The 17,433-nt window shown below is 36.7% G+C and overlaps 1 protein-coding gene and 1 long non-coding RNA gene across 3 annotated transcripts; both read left to right on the top strand.

The window, feature by feature from the left end:
* The first annotated feature begins 1,046 nt into the window (after positions 1-1,046).
* On the top strand, positions 1,047-14,090 carry LOC131948060 (uncharacterized). Of its 2 annotated transcripts, none has more exons than XM_059309544.1 (7): positions 1,047-1,754; positions 5,867-7,614; positions 8,060-8,340; positions 8,734-8,904; positions 8,986-9,106; positions 9,218-9,381; positions 9,821-14,090. In XM_059309544.1, the coding sequence occupies exons 1-7, from the start codon at positions 1,094-1,096 to the stop codon at positions 12,828-12,830; spliced, it is 6,156 nt and encodes a 2,051-aa protein (XP_059165527.1). In that variant the 5' UTR covers positions 1,047-1,093; the 3' UTR covers positions 12,831-14,090. The 2 variants fall into 2 exon arrangements, with proteins under 2 accessions (XP_059165527.1, XP_059165526.1); XM_059309543.1 differs by having other exon boundaries at positions 5,864-7,614.
* LOC131948067 (uncharacterized) lies at positions 2,390-4,487 on the top strand. Its single transcript, XR_009387961.1, has 2 exons — positions 2,390-2,609; positions 4,118-4,487. It is a non-coding gene; the product is annotated as an uncharacterized LOC131948067 (long non-coding RNA).
* Positions 14,091-17,433: the final 3,343 nt, after the last annotated feature.

The following is a 17,433-nucleotide window of genomic DNA, read 5'->3' as shown; positions in this document are numbered from 1 at the left end:
TCGATGTAATGTTGCATAGAGAAAATACATTTAAAACGTGTCTATACAAAGAAACCCCAAATTAAATTCAATATCCTACCTGAATTTTTTGATCGATCTGAAAGGAAAGATTAGGGGGGGGGGTGTAAAAAAAACAAGCGCTGATCATATTTATAGGCCTATAATTAGCCTATATTTTAAAAACATTTTTCTGTAATATTGCTGTTAGCCTACTAAACAGATTACACTTTTAATATTAAAACAAGACATTTTTTTTCGGAAAAGAATACATAAATATCATGTGTATAGCTTACTTATTTGTTTATTAGTATTATTAGCAAATTTTATTTAGATCTAGGTCTATACACAATACGAGGCGCCTAAATCTTATTGATAAGATAGATGGAAATAGAAGTAGATTTTGAAATGATCGCAAAAAAAAAGAAGTCTTAAGAATTAATCTGGATTATCTATAGTAGATGGACGCCTCACAGAAAAAGAAACAGAGAAGGTCAAAGGAGATGTGGAGTCGTACTACGGGGGTAAGCATCTGGCTGTGGCAGGACTGTTGGGGGGGGGGGGGGGGAACTGCAAGGAAAATTGCCGGAGACAGCACAAGCGGAGGGAGCTTTTTGTGGCGGCCCTGTGTCTAGGCACAAAAATCAAAAAGGGAAAAGATGATGTAATGTTATTGAATTAATATTTAATATCGTATTGTGGAAGTAATTTTTAAGAGATACGTTAATTTTGTATGGACATCTAAAGTAGAAGCGCTTTGCCAAAGGGTGTCTAAACTTTTAGCTTGTTTTTTATTTTTATATTGATGCTCCCTACGCCTACTGGTGTTGTAAAAATAAATATTGCAAATGATTGATTTGTTTTCATTCGTAGCGCCTCCATGTTACTTCCATATTTTTAATTAACTATGAAAATAATAATATTAACAAGTTCACGCGCATGCGTACCATTATTATTCGTTTGAAGTTGTTAAAAACTTACGATTGATATCATTGGTTCAATTTCGGGGATTCCTTGGTCGATTTCGCTCCATGGCCAATCAAAATATATCTTTTATTACGTTTACATTGAACCACCATTGGCAGGCTTAACAAAAATGGCCGACGATCAAAAAATTTGTTTACAAAACGTTGAAAATTCCCATGAACATTTAAAAATGTCAAAATTAAGCTCTGTGATTGGCAATGCAAATAGTTTTAATAATCCCGATTCTTCAGAAGAAGTGAATAATGTAGGTGTTGAAAGTGATTTTAATACGAGTTGTGGTGAAAATTTACAGCAGAACATGCCTGCAGCAGACTCCAAGTTGGGTGAACCCGAACATGTCTTTTGTCACGTAGGAGTGGAGCAGGGTCATAAAACATATTTTTTCCAACCTGAAGCTAACGATGATGATTATGAATTGTTCTCTGACACTGGTTCAAAGCGTTTAAAACTTCACATCCCTCAAAACCACTACCAACACAACGGTAACAATACATTTTTTACTACCTCACCGACTGGGGATACACAAAGTCCCGATGGTAAACGAAAGCGGATACATCATGATTATCGAAGATTATCAAGTTCTGGATATGTTGATGATTATGAAAATGGAAAAGATAACAGATTTACTTCTCCAACAGATGCAGACATTTTACCCATTTCACCAGGAAGAAAAAGCGTTTCTCCGAGAACAAAATCACCCGTAAATAATTCAAAATTAATTTATCCGGAATCTTCAGCAGATTTTAATATTAATTCTGACAAGTACTCTGGTAAGTTCTAGATCTAGAATTCTAGATATAGATCTATCTAAAATTCTTACGTTTTGAAAGTTAACAGTATCACTCGGTTTCACTTTAGTTAGATTAGACTTGAAACTAGTCTTCTGTTTAAAATAATTGGCCCCTAAAGCCCTAAAATGTTTTATTTGAATTTTAACTAAGTAGTAGGGCCTAAGTAAGTAGATCTAGTCATACGGTGACTAGCGCAGAAAACAGTTCAGTAGTTCCAGCTGCCAACAGTCTTTTAGAATTTAGGCGCACTTATTGTCTACTTTGCTATTGAAACAAATATCGACATTTAGGCAAGGATTTTAAGAAATTAATATTGCAAGAATATTATTTATAAGATTTATATGAAAAAAATCAAAAGGTCAACCCCCGCGCCCAACTCAGAAAAAAACAAACACTTTTCAATGAAGTAATCTCATGATAGGCCTACAAATAATTTATTTAACTAGCCTAATTTCTATGATTAATGTAGAAAATAGGTCCCCCTTTATTTTATTTGTAACAAATAGGCTTTTTTTTTTTAAAAAAAATTAAAAACATTTGGCCTAGGGTTTAAAAATATTTACTGTAGTTGCAACAGTAAACACTAATGGCAGGAAACAGATTAGTACCGCAAAATGCATATTCGATCTTCGCCGTTCATAAACTTTCTAACCAGACATCGGTCGGGGATTTTGTTTATACTAATAAATAGAGCTATGTTTTTACAAGCTTCGTTAGCAACATTTTTGTGGAATACGTTTTTTATGACATTTTGTGCCGCGGCGAAGGATGCGAAGTATGCAAATCTAGACGGAATGGATCTACTTGGAAAAGTACGTGTACTGCACTAATAAGGTAAGAAATAATATTTTGTAAAAATAACTATTATTTTTATGGATTTTTCATTAGAAATGATTGCTGTAAATTATGAAAGTAAAAAAAAGTATATTTGAATGTGTTTTTTACTTTAATTTGAACAAAGTGAATGGCCATAATTACGACACATCGGCGTCGTTGAAAGCGGGGATTTCAGTTAATTTTTTACGGATATAAAATTGTATTTTTTTCCTCCGAGGCATGTATTTAAATAACAGTTTAGTTAAATGTATTTAATTCTGTAAAATATAAGTATTATTTTGCCGTAGATACTTTAAAAAAAAATGTTTATGATTTTCTGTCGGGGAAAATCGATATTCGCACCATGCACGCACGCGTAGTAAAACTAGACTTATCTTTAAAACACGAGAATCTTGAGTACACTGCGAATAACAAAGTTTTTCAATTTTAGTTTACTTTTGACTTTAAGCCATTTGTTTTAAATCGAAATTAATTGATAATGTAATTATTTCAAAGTAAAAATTTTCCGTCTGATTGGGTTCTAATCTTCGCCCACTGAACCAGCCTACGCACGACATTCGCGCGAGTCTGTTTCTTCGCAATAGTCTGTATAGTGTCGAGGGCTAATTCTAAAAAGAATCGAGTCCTTACTAATCCAATGTTTATTAAAATTAGGTACAATTGTTGGAACGCATGAGAAATAACAAATTAATATTTCTTTAAATCTATAGCCAAAAGAAAGTAGAACTTTATAACTCTGTAAATTATGAATCGAGTGACGACTGTCGTGAAAACGGGAGCCATTTTACTCTTTTTTTTAGGGTGACCTACTTTTATTATATAATTTTAAAATTCATCGTTTTGATAAGCAGCTGAGTAGCTGACTACGCATGCGATATGGCTGGCACGTTTTGGGATAGGGATCGAGTACACAATAGAATTTTTTTCTTCTTAGAACTAAGCGTATTTTTTTTTAAAATCAAAAGATACTTACATATCAGTTGTTGATTTCAATTTCATTATAGAGCTAGATCTAATCACTAACTTCAGTTTTTAAAAGTGATTTTGCATCTAGATCTAGCGTATTTTCAAAATTACGTAAATCTAGATCTATTTTTTAGATCTAGATCTACTTACAACCGTGTCAGTAAAATGAGGTCAGCGCTTCCAGATTCTTAGGTTTTAATTATGTTTGTCATTTTGATCTATTATAAGTAGCATTAAAACAACTGCATCTATTATCAACATTGTTTTTATATGCCAGTTCTAATTATACATTCTGTTCATTACCAATTCTAATGAAATCGTATCAGGCCCTAACACCCTGTTCACCTACACTGACATTACACTTGAAAGACGCCACAGAGAGTCGTAACTTTAAATTAATGTTTTAAGTACTAAACAATTATAATTAGCCATGTAAATGCTGCAACTATATTAAAAATTGGCATATAGACATATTTTATTAATTATGTTTTTTTATATAGACCTTCTATATTTAACTCTGTTATTTTTTTCTTCCTCAGAGTGTTTCTAAAAGCCAGAATTTTAAAGGGGAGGGCGGTCGTTTTTTTTTCTCAAGAATAATTATAGAAATAAGCTATAAACTGGTATATTTTGTAAAGTTTGACATAATTACAAATAAATGTATGCCTAAGTGACATTTCTGTGTAATTATATTGTTAATTTTGTGAATTTCGTGTATTTTTAGACCTCACTACATTTAGATGTAAAAAAAAAATCTCAGTTGAGTGAGTGTGGTTAATCTACATTTTGAACGTGATGTAAATGTCTAGTGCTATTAATTTTTATATTTTTGAATTCCTCGATTGTTAAGCAACAAAATTGATATATAATATGTCAATAATTGTTACTTTGAAAATTGGCGAAAATCGACCCTAAAAGTAGATGCTTGAGGGTTGAATCTGTTTCCTGCCTAATTCAAAGAGTAATCTAATAGAGACTTAATTTAAGCCACATGAACATCTGCATATTCGATATTTAATTAACAGTATTGAAGGCTTAATAATAATGACACAAAATATAACTAAATTAATTCCATTAGTAGGGGTGAGCGTGGTCAAGTTGGTATAGCTCATGGTCACTAAACTGAAAAGTCTCAAGTTTGAACCTTCGGGCAGATAAGGCTCGACAGTTGGGGATAGCAACTCATCTAGGAGAGACAACTCCAAAATCAAACAGCTGCTGCCTTTTAGTTTGTTCTTGGTTGGACAAAGGCTATGGAAGCAAATCCAAAAAGAAAAGCAGGCTGAAATCCAAGTCAGAGGTGTATATGACGCAAAAAACAAGTTGACACGTATACTTATTTGTGTTGAAAAGAATCTCTTTCTAAAATTAAGAACACAGAAGAAGAAGAAATGACTATCTAAACAACAGCTTAAGCCATCACAGTGCAGTTTATAGTTTATAAAAATCTATTTAAAATTATGATTTAGGAATTGATTATCTAAGTCAATTTGACTGATGTCACAAAGATGTAATTCATGAAATCCACTACATAATCACTGCTAAATTAGTATACGACAAATCATATTGAAGTTTTATCCAAAAAAACTTATATTAGTTTTAAAGTTATCCCTAAGACACTTTTTAGACTGCTTAATTTAAAAAAAAACTGTTACACTGATGTAAAATACAAGTTATAAAATAAAAAATTCTTCCTAAAATAAAATAATTGTTATTGTTAGAAGCTTTAAACCATTTTCAAGATGTCATTTAAGTGAGCAATTGGCAGTTTACTTTTCTTCACTTTATTCAGTAATAATTAAGTAAAAATCAGTGTAAAGTAATATTGGGTTACAAAATATCAAAATCTAATTCTTCAAAAATATTGCTAACAAAGCTTTCAAAAACATATTTCTATGTAGTATTATAAACATCACAATGTCAGCTAAAGAAAAGTAAAGTATGAGGATTGTAGACAAAACGTTATTTACAATAAAAAGCTGTTGTCTGCGGTAATATAAATTTCAGGACAATACATTACTGCATTGGATGATTTTTTTTTGTCAGGGTAACATATTAGCAAACAATGGTAAATAGCATTGGTGTAGTTGCTGTCTTGTGTAGCATTCTTGGATATTAAAAAGTGATTATTACAAAGTAACTAGCAGTATGGTAATTATCCATTCTTCCTGTAGTTAATGAAAAATCTATCAGAATCTATGTTGGCTCTCAGGAACCAATTTAAATTATTTTAAATGTATGATTTAAAGTGTGCTCACTTTTAAAACATTTAATCTTCTCTTTAGTAGTTGCCCAAAAAGAAGAGATTACTGCATTAAGTGAGAGTTGCTTGCTGTCTGGGTCACTACCCATCAACAATGAAGTCCTTGCAGAACGAGAAGTCTCAGATGCCACAGCCAACCATAACCAAAAACACCATCGCCATCATCGACACCATAGTCATACTTTGTCTTCTCAACATAAGAAGCACTCAAGCAAGAAGCATGAAAGTACCGGTGATAATTTGGATGGAGAGCGAGAACTACTACAGATTTCGCCTTTGAAAATAGTAATACGGGATCCTCTGAAAGCAGCTTTGAAATCCAAATCCCATTCAACAGCTAAGGAAGCTAATGACAGTTTAAACCATGGTGTAAATAATGATGTTTCAGGGGCTACAAATATTCCTGAATTAGGACCTGTTAAGTTTATTACAAATAATTCATATGCAGATGATCATTCTTTAGTAAATAATAGTTCTTTGAATACCAACATAGTAGAATATCAAAAAGCAATAAACACTGTCCCAGCTGCTGTACCTGTATGTTTAGATACTTTACACAATCATACAGGCCCTGAGGAGCAAAGCCACACACATGTTTGCCTTGAAGAGACTGATCAAGCCTCTACCAATGTAGTGATCAATCTTGATCAAAAAATGGTTTATTTAGAATCAATTGTTAAAACTCTTGATGACAAGTCCTTAATTAATTGTGATCATATAACTGAGGTGAAAACAGAACTGGGTGACAGTACCAGTAGTTCTGAAACTCCCAAAGACAGTAATCTTGGGAAAAGTAGTTCACTTGATGCAGATCAGCACACTGTTTCTTTTGATGCTTGTGGGGCTAAATCTAAAGAACTACAGGATAACTTACAGCCTAATTATACTGCTGATGTAAATTGTGATATAAAAAATGTAAAAAAGGTGAAACCAGAATCAGGATGTAAATCTAATACTGTAACTAGCAATAGCATAGATAACAAGAAAGGTGACATTAAAAAACCTGTAGCCCTATCATCATCTGTGTCTTCTGTTTCTGACGCATCAACCAAAACGTCTAGAGAAAAACCTGTTCCTTCACCCAACAAGCATCATTCATCAAAAGAAAAACCTACGGTTTCATCATCAAGTACAACCAAATCCCATTCATCATCATCATCAACTAGTGTAAGTAAATCAAGTTCACATTCTCACCACAGTGACAGGCACAAATCACAGCAAAGTAAAGAACAGCCTTCGCCTGCTAGATCATCCTCTCATTCATCATCTAAAAGTGTCAACAAAGATCTTAAACATTCATCTTCAAGATCATCCAAGTCCAGAGTAAACAGAGGAGTGCAAACAGATCCTACAGAGTTAACTTCTGAGCCCACCAAACCACAATGCCAAATGAATTATATGGAGAGTTTATATAGGTTAAATATGAATTCATCCTATTTTCAAGACATTATAAAGCCACAGTTTAGGAAATATATCCACATTGAAAGGTATACAAATGGGGGGGCTTTTGTTCTTCACGCTTACCATGATGAGCTTGCAGACATGGATAGTGCCACCATGGAGCAGTTTGTGGATCACTATTTTGATTTGGTGTTTGGTGAAGTGATGGAGGGAGAAAGTAGGTTTGTGATGGGGATAGTTCATGGGGCAGCTAAACCAATGCCTGACTTCCTGGATTATTTAGTCGAACATTTCCCTAATCTAACTGTGAAAACTGGGAACAAGGGAAAGTCAGATATTGAAACAACAACTATAGAGAAATTTAGAGAACAAGTAAGTAGAAAACAATAGAGGGATTATTTTTTTTTGTCGTAGCATTATATTTGTGGTAGGACAAGATGAACTACACATTAAAATCATAACTTTCAGCATCTTGTAGAGTATACTAGTGAAACACCATTTTTAAATCAGATTACACAAATTTTAGACATGTTATTTTTGTCAGTGAAAACCTGTTGACATTTTTTTGACTTTAAAAGTCAAGTGTTCTTTTAAGCACACTACATATGCCGTTAGTAAATAATTTGATGTTTTGCTGTGAATATTTGCTGATCCCAACTTGCTAAAATTTTTTTGGAATTGTTAATTATTTATCAATTTTTTTGTTATATGTTTAATTTTTGTTTTACTTTTGAATAAACATAATTGTATTTTTAAACTGTTGATAGACATTGTGAATGATAACATTTGTAAAATTTGTTTTTTTTTTCACTCCCAGATTGATCAAACCTACAAGGGTGGGGTGTTTCGTGGTGGAGGGTTGGATCAGATAAGTCTTGTAGGAACAGTAAATGAGGAAGTTGGGGATTTTTTCCCTGACTTTCTGGATGAGCTGGAGTCTGATCCTTTCATTAGAGCTGTCACACCATGGGGCCGCTTCTCTAAGGAGAAAATGGAATCTCGTAAAGAAAGTGATGATGGTCCTATTTTGTGGACCCGGCCAGGAGAACAGATGATCCCCCCTGCTGAGCTGCCCAAATCTCCTACTAAAAGGAAGCGGTGAGTAGAAATTAATTGCTCCATCTTTTGTGTGATCGCACCTTGTTTCCCAAGTGCTGGGCTTGACTGTTCTGAGAAAACAAATCCAGTAAACTGAGTAATAAACATTATAGGCTTAACTGTGAGAACTTGTAATATAAATGGAACAAGTGTGGAACTGCTCCTGTCAATTTTTGCTTTTTGTTACTTATAATTATTTTTTTTATTGATGGTATAGTTATAATTGAAAAACAGTACAAAAACAAAATATGTAATTTATAATATAGATAAATTATACTGTCACTGTACTATAACCTCGTTTAAATAAATAATCTTGAACTTGTTACAAAAATTTGTTGTTTACCATAGCACCTTGCTCTACCTGCTCTGAATGTTGCCTGTTAATATCTCCAGCGGAGCCAATGAATTAAAAAACCTCCATTATTTACCTCGAGCTTCTGAACCCCGTGAGTTCCTCTTTGAAGATCGTACAAGATGTCATGCAGATCATGTGGACCATGGACCTGAGCGCCGTACAACCGCCGCAGTGGGCATGTTGAAAGCTGTTTATAAAAGGGGAGACAAGTAAGTCTACTACAGCAGGATTCATTCATCAGCTTCTCAGTAATTTGTTTTGTATTTAATGAATTAAAAACTCCATTCCAGTGAGGAATATAACCCACCAGAAGGAAGAATTGTGAAAGATGTTGTGTGCTTTCACCCTGGAGATTTTGCTCAGCTCACTGACTTGTTGCAGTTGGATTTACATGAACCCCCTGTCTCACAGGTTGTGGCCCTTTACTTATCTTCATCAAGCTCACCAACATCATGTTTTAGATTCTGTATCTTTTTCTTTAAATTTTTCTTATTTAACTTTAGTTATTGAACCTTTTTTCAGTGCATTGCTTGGGTTGAAGAAGCTAAATTGAACCAGCTGCGCAGAGATGGGATTCGTTATGCACGTATTGCCTTACGAGACAATGATATTTATTTTATTCCTAGAAATGTTATTCACCAATTTAGATCTGTTTCTGCTGTCACAAGCATCGCATGGCATATCAGGTGAGTAGCTTTTAAATTTATTTGTCATTTGAGTCATTCTTCAGTCAACAAAAAGTCACTTTGGAAATGAACAAGATAACTTATTTTTTTAAACAGAATTCTTAAAGATTCAAACTTTTTTATTTTTTTTTTTAATAAAATTAATGGCATAATATAGAATAAGGGTGTATTTTATGCAATTCAGCTCTTAATTTTAAAAAAACGAGTATATTGTTATTTTGATTTTTAAGATGTTCATTTGTTGTTCACCAAACAAATCTAATATTGACATCTTATTAATAAATCTTAACCTTCTAAAATTTAACATGATCTGCATGTGCATTGACCAATGTCATTTATTACTTGTAGTATGGATTAAATTATTGGCTTATAGTTAGTTTATTTTCTAAGATTGTATACACACTAAGTTTAGACTGATTACATTTTTTATTTATTTCAGATTAAAAATTTACTATAAACACCTATTTGAATGTGAAGCTGTCAATAAGAATGAAACCTGTGATACACCAGATGACTCTAATTTAGATCATAGAATAGAGGGCTCTACACTAGTGAAAAACTTAGTTTCACCTTCTAAGGAACAACGAAGTGCCGCTCACCCCTCTGCTCTTACCAAGTCTCCGGCTAAACTAGCCAACCCTGAATCAGCTATGACTGAAGTTTTCAAATCTCCCCAAAAACAGAAACATTCAGACAAGTCAAGCAAGGATAAACAGAAAGTACCTCAGTTGGGGGACAAGGGTAGAGAAACATCACACATCAAAGTTGACAGTAGAGAAACATCACACATCAAAGTTGACAGTAAAGAAACATCACACATCAAAGTTGACAGTAGAGAAACATCACACATCAAAGTTGACAGTAGAGAAACATCACACATCAAAGTTGACAGTAAAGAAACATCACACATCAAAGTTGACATTAGAGAAACATCACACAACAAAGTTGACAGTAAAGAAACATCACACAATAAAGTTGACAAGCCACAATCAAAAGCCGGCTCTGAGAAAGAGAACCATAAAAAAATGGATACTAAGGTATCAGCTGAAGGTGAAAGGTCAAGTCAGACTGGTAAACAAGTTGTTGAAAAGGTTAAGGACCCGGTGAAATCAAGTCATAAGGCAGCTCCAGCTAATGAAAGCTCTAGAGCTGGTGGTAGTGGGGACAAAACTAATGAACACACAGCCAAACCACACAAGCCACACAAAGCTGCTAAAAATAAGGATGATAAAAATAGTAGCAAGGATGATAAAAATAGTAGCAAGGATGATAAAAATAGCAATAAAGATTATAAAAGCAGCAGTAAGGATGATAAAAGTAGCTGTAAAGTTGATAAAAGCAGCAGTAAGGATGATAAAAGCAGTAAGGATGATAAAAGCAGCAGTAAGGATGATAAAAGCAGTAAGGATGATAAAAGCAGTAAGGATGTTAAAAGCAGTAAGGATGATAAAAGCAGTAAGGATGATAAAAGCAGTAAGGATGTTAAAAGCAGTAAGGATGATAAAAGCAGCAGTAAGGATGATAAAAGCAGCAGTAAGGATGATAAAAGTACCAGTAAAGTTGATAAAAGTAGCAGCCGAAAGGAGAAGAATGGCGTCAGTAAGGATGAGTTAACACATACACTCAGTAGTAGAGATAATTTGCTCAAACCAAGCAAAAGTAATAGCAGTAGAAATGACAAAAGCAGCAGTAAGGATGAAAAAAGTAGTAGCAAGAAAGATGATAAAAGCAGATGTAAGGATGAGAAACTTAGCAGTAGAAAGGATGAAAAAAGCATCAGCCGTAAAGATGTGAAAAGCTCCACCCTCAGTAACAGAGAAGACTCGTCCAAGCTAAGCTCCAAACACGAGCATGTGAAAACAAGCAAAGAGCTCAAGTCTAAGGGCAGTAGCAAGGATGAGAGAGCCAAGTTGGTCAACTACAGCAGCAGAGATGGGCACTCAAATCACAAGGCTAGCAGTGACAAACTTGTTTCATCCAAAGTAGATGGTCAGCCAAGTACTAAAGTAGATGGTCAGCCAAGTACTAAAATAGATGGTCAGCCAAGTACTAAAATAGATGGTCAGCCAAGTACTAAAGTAGATGGTCAGCCAAGTACTAAAATAGATGGTCAGCCAAGTACTAAAGTAGATGGTCAGCCAAGTACTAAAGTAGATGGTCAGCCAAGTACTAAAATAGATGGTCAGCCAAGTACTAAAGTAGATGGTCAGCCAAGTACTAAAATAGATGGTCAGCCAAGTACTAAAGTAGATGGTCAGCCAAGTACTAAAGTAGATGGTCAGCCAAGTACTAAAGCAGATGGTCAGCCAAGTACTAAAGCAGATGGTACCAAAATAGATGGTAAATCAAGCAGGAAACACAATGGTTCAGAAAGTAAACACAGGAATGAGAAAAAACTAAAGCTTGATGTTTCAACAAAGTCTACTGATACAACAAAAGGAGAGTTAGGGAGGTGTGACACATCTGATTCCAAGAAAATTGATGGGAATCAAATCAGTCAGACATCTGATTCCAAAAAAATTGATGAGAATCAAATGAGTCAACTGGTCAAGCCATCAAATAATGTTGGTATAGAAAAAGACAATGTAGTCCACAAGCATGTTGTGTTAGAGTTGGTCAGTGCAGAGTCAGGAGAGGCTGTACCAAGTGATACATTGGGACCTCAGCCCACTGCTATACCAAGTGATACGTTGGGGTTGGGACCTCAGCACACTACTATACCAAGTGATACGTTGGGGTTGGGACCTCAGCCCACTGCTATACCAAGTGATACGTTGGGGTTGGGACCTCAGCCCACTGCTATACCCAGTGATACGTTGGGACCTAAGCTCACTGTTATACCAAGTGATACGTTGGGACCTCAGCCCACTGAAACAAGTTCCATTCTACCTAACGACTTGGCACAGAATGACAGTCATGCTCCAGTTGGCGTCACTTCCATTGATGGTGACACTTCAGTTGGTGTCACTTCCATTGAAGGTGACACTCCAGTTGGTGTCACTTCCATTGATGGTGAAAACCAAACTCTGATCTCAACTGGCCTTGATAAGCAGACAATTGTCCCAACTGGCCTTGATAAGCAGACAATTGTCCCAACTGGCCTTGATAAGCAGACAATTGTCCCAACTGGCCTTGATAAGCAGACAATTGTCCCAACTAGCCTTGATAAGCAGACAATTGTCCCAACTGGCCTTGATAAGCAGACAATTGTCCCAACTGGCCTTGATAAGCAGACAATTGTCCCAACTGGCCTTGATAAGCAGACAATTGTCCCAACTGGCCTTGATAAGCAGACAATTGTCCCAACTGGCCTTGATAAGCAGACAATTGTCCCAACTGGCCTTGATAAGCAGACAGGCCTTAACTCCAAGAGAAAACTCTCGACTGAAGAAGACACAGCTATGACCAGTAAAAAACCTAAGTTGAGTGAATCTGTTGATGACCTGTAAAAAACCTAAGTTGAGTGAATCTGTTGATGACCATACAAGCTAGGTTCTAGCAAGATGGAGCTTGATGGCAGTAATTTTTATCACAGTTGAAAATATTGTTAACCAAAAGTTCAAACTAGGTTCATTTTGTTTGGCAGTTTAAAGTCAGTCTAACAACTTGAATGGCTGCCCAATTTAAGCTTTAGTTCATTGACTGGTGTTTGATTTGACAGTATTATCATACTAGATTCCTGCTACAGGATTCTGGTCGCAAGTAACTAGAGAATGTCCTACTATAGATAGTACTGTGATTTTTATCTAATCTAGGAGGTACGTGGTACTCTGAAGTTTATATTTTTACTTTTTCTGAAAATTTTTATTATGTAGTCCAATATAACACAATATTTTTGTAAATGTGTATGTAACATAGGATAAAAAATTGTACAAATTGTCCTATTTCTGATATCTTAGCAATTGACAGGGGAGACAAGTTTATCAATAAAACATATTAGTGAGTAACCTCCCTTGAAAAACCCAAACCCACTTATGAATTGAGACTTGAAACTGTTAAGTTAGTGTTATCATATCAACTGGAGCTAACCCATACTGGTAACAAAACTGTTTTGTTGGTACAACAGTAGCCTACCTGGTGTCTGCTTGTGAATCTCATGCTTGTAACTGTCTTCACTTGAGCTTGGATTATGCAATAAGTATATGCATATGAAATGTCCTCAATTTTTACTATTCATATTTTCAAATATTGTTCAGCCTTTTGCTTTTGTTTTCAGATCAGCTTATTTTTATTGCAAGTATTTTTTCATTGTTGAGTCACTTTTTGATTGTTACACTTCTGACAAGAATCCAATGTATGTACACATATTATGTATCCACTGTGTAGTTATATTGTATTTATTCCACTTTATTTGAATGGATCAAAATCTTGAAGAAGTGTTTTTGTAAAATAATTAGAATTAAATATTACTTTGATTAAATAATTAATGTAAAAAAAGTAAGTTAAAAATCATTGCTTGATTTCAGATCTATTCTATGAACATGAGTTTCTGCAAATATGTACCTCCATTATTCTCTATTCTGCTTCATTGTCTTTCTGCTCATCTTTTTCTTTAGTGCCAGATCACTGGAGGCTTGTGTATATGTAGCTCATGCAATCGTCTGGTTCTTCTCTAGCAGCAACTTTCTGTACTGCCACAGATCCATTCCACTCAGTCACAACATTGGTACCCCACATACAGGGGAGGGGGGGGGGTTGTAGGTCCCACATACAGGGAGGGGTGGATTGTAGGTCCCACATAGAGGGAGGGGGGGGGGGGGGTTTGTAGGTCCCACATACAGGGGAGGGGGGGTGAATTGTAGGTCCCACATTGAGGGAGGGGGGGGGGGGGTTTGTAGGTCCCACATAGAGGGGAAGGGGAATTGTAGATCCCATATAAGGGAAGTTTGTAGATAACCAATACCCGTTACACAGAATGGAGGGCTTGTTTGATTCTGTCCCACTTATGTCTCTAGTGCCCCACATTTATTGTGGTCCTAGTGGATCACCCCACATTGAAGCAATAAGACAACCACAATGTTGGGGGGGGGTATAGGTTTAACCCTACTTAGCAGGCAGCAGATTAAATTCTTTGTTTTCTGTGATCATCTTTGTTTTCACCACCACTCTTTGTTTTCTCACTTTGTATTCACATGTCCACCTCACACTGACCTCACCACACACTGACTTCACCACACACTGACCCCACCACACACTGACCCCACTACACACTGACCTCACCACACACTGACCCCACCACAGTGACTTCACCACACACTGACCTCACCAAGCACTGTCCTTACTACGCAATGACCTCACCACAATACATCACCACACACTAACATCTCACACCTACCTGTCCTCTGAACCACAACACATTCTTGGGTTACTCTCTTGACAAACAAGACAGTAGAGACCACATTAGACTAAGCCACTGACACACCACACTCATGCAACCATAAACATGGACACACCACATTTAAAAGGCCTCAGACACCACCCAAGCCCCCTCCTGTGTACAAAGAAGTTGTAATAAAGTTTTATTTGAAATTGTCTACGTTTTCTTGTTTTCAATATTTTATCAAGTGTGGGAAAGGTATTTGATAAACATCACATCCGTTAAGGTCAGACTAGTCATACGAAGCCCGTGAGGGGTGGGTAGGGTTGATCTCTTGTAATGCAACCCAAACTACTTTGGTCAAATTGGTTTAGGAGGAAACCAGACAGGTGTGGGTCAGGGTGACCTGTGACGTCAGCACTAGTCTCGGCGTGACAGGTTTTAAAGTATTAGGCATTTTTATCAACAAAAGGGGAGATAACAGATATAAGTGATCGGAGGCGAGTAGTGTTTCCAGATTTCTTCACACCTTAAATGCGGTGGCAAAACAACACCCAAGAAAAACTAGCACAAGAAGTATTGTACAACACACAAGAGAAACTAGAAGATAACTCCTCTTAGACACAAGTGGCCAAACACATCCTGTGAGTTTTAATGGCATCCCCCTCCTCGAATCGACCATACTGTGGTAAACCCTGGCTCACCCGACTTCAACAAGCCAGAGCAGGAAGCTGAGCCTGCTCTTACAGTGGTATTCAGACTGTATTTGTTTTAAAAAGTAAGCTACTCTAAGCCCCGGAACGCGTACTTGCCGGTGTTGTGACCCAAACGATTCCACGCTGATGTAGAATGTGGTGTGTTGGGCCACGCCATCCAGCCAGGGTACGATGTCCGAATACCTCAACCTTACTCGCGGAGTTACAGGCTCGTTGTGACTCGTTAACAGGATGCAAGGGGTCCGGAAAATGTTCGAGAAAATTCTTTAGGTCGTCGTGACGCCTAAACTCATCACGTGAAGTGTGTGGGATGAACAGTGTTTCCGACATTTTTCTCCCGAGGGTACTTGAAACTGGGGTGTGAGGAGGGGGGTGGGGGGGCGAAGACACTAATTAAAGTATATATTATCTCTCCCACTCACCCCGAAAAAAATGCATGAAAGAAACAATAGTGTTGAGAAAAATGGCTGATTGTATTGTATTGTATCTGCGAGGGCTGAGCATTGTGCTGCCCACTAAGTGCCCACAAGTGAGTGGCTGGGCATTGTACTTCTTACACGTATGATGCCTGGGCAGAGTGCTGCTTATACGTCAGGCGGCTGGGCATTGTGCAACCTACACGACACCCACGCTAAGGCATTAACAAGTATCAGGTGTCCATTTGATCTCATGTACGTATAAAACTTCATGCCACAAAATGTGATATTTCCTAACATCACTATGAGAGTCGTCAGTATCTACATACATACTAAGTTATGGCTATGGACCTCCCCCCGCCCCCCCACCCACGTTTATTCGCCCCCCCCCCCCCCCAGCCATTCTGAAACGAAAGAAAAATATCCAAAATATACGTAACAAATAAATAAATAAACCTTAAATAAAAAACCAAATTTGCTAACGATTGTTTGGCATCCTTTATATCCTTTTTAGCATTTTGATTGTTTGGGACCCCTTTGGGACACGTTGTAGCCGAAATACAACATGCGACCACGTGATGGCCCCTATTATCTCAAGCATCTTGGGGCCTCATCAAATCTAAATTCGGTCTTGCTCCAGGGTATTCCATCAATTTTTGTTTTTAAGAAACAACAAAGTAACAATTTCTTTCTTTTTTAACCACTTGTCTACCAAAAAGAAGAAATACAAATTTGGTTTGTTTCGAAAAACTAGTTTGAAGAAAGTGGTTCGTTTTTGGAGAATTCACGAAAGTGGGTTGGGACTTTGTGTATACTAGAAAGTGGTTTAAGGTTGATTAAGGTTGAGGCTTTATAGAAGACGGTTGGGCTTTATAGGACATAGGGTTGGGCTTTATAGAAGACAGTGGGTTGGGCTTTATGGAAGACAGTGGGTTGGGCTTTATAGAAGACAGTGGGTTGGGCTTTATAGAAGACAGTGGGTTGGGCTTTATAGAAGACAGTGGGTTGGGCTTTATAGAAGACAGTGAGTTGGGTTTTAGACAGTGGGTTGGGCTTTATGGAAGACAGTGGTTTGGGTTTTGTTGTATAGAAGACAGTGGGTTGGGTTTTATTGTATAGAAGACAGTGGGTTGGGTTTTATTGTATAGAAGACAGTGTGTGGGGGTTTTATTGTATAGAAGACAGTGGGTTGGGGTTTACAGAAGAAAGTGGGTTTGGGTTTTATTGTATAGAAGACATTGGGTTTGGGTTTTATTGTATAGAAGACAGTGTGTTGGTTTCATTGGGCCCCAGACTACCAGTAGCCAATAAATCGATATTTGTCACAGGGCCTAGTGATCTCCAGAAAGACAAGAGTTTATTACATTATTGCTTTCCGGGGGTCGGGTGTTGAACTGATGGGGGAGGGGCGGCGCGGGTATTACCACAGTTTGGGGGGGGGGGGCGTAGTTATTTGATGTGTGACCCACATCAATGATGTTTCACAAGCCCGCCCCGGTACTTTCCCCAACCACAATGTATCAGTCAGACCGACACCATCCAATAATATCGTGTCACTCAACCTTTTTTAAAGCTGCTAAAAATGAAGGAGTCGCTTGTATAC

This window comes from Physella acuta, unplaced genomic scaffold (genome assembly GCF_028476545.2).
Source record: "Physella acuta isolate Inbredline_101_S28 unplaced genomic scaffold, ASM2847654v3 ptg000622l, whole genome shotgun sequence".
NCBI lineage: Eukaryota > Metazoa > Mollusca > Gastropoda > Physidae > Physella > Physella acuta.
This window is presented reverse-complemented; position numbering and strand designations above follow the sequence as displayed.

What these genes read in the sequence shown, in the direction of transcription:
- LOC131948060 (XM_059309543.1), top strand. Translation starts at nt 1,094, where the DNA reads ATGGCCGACGATCAAAAAATTTGTTTACAAAACGTTGAAAATTCCCAT. An exon ending in TAATTCTGACAAGTACTCTG is followed by an intron (nt 1,755 to 5,863) that starts GTAAGTTCTAGA and finishes TCTTCTCTTTAG; the next exon opens with TAGTTGCCCAAAAAGAAGAG. An exon ending in TAGAGAAATTTAGAGAACAA is followed by an intron (nt 7,615 to 8,059) that starts GTAAGTAGAAAA and finishes TTTCACTCCCAG; the next exon opens with ATTGATCAAACCTACAAGGG.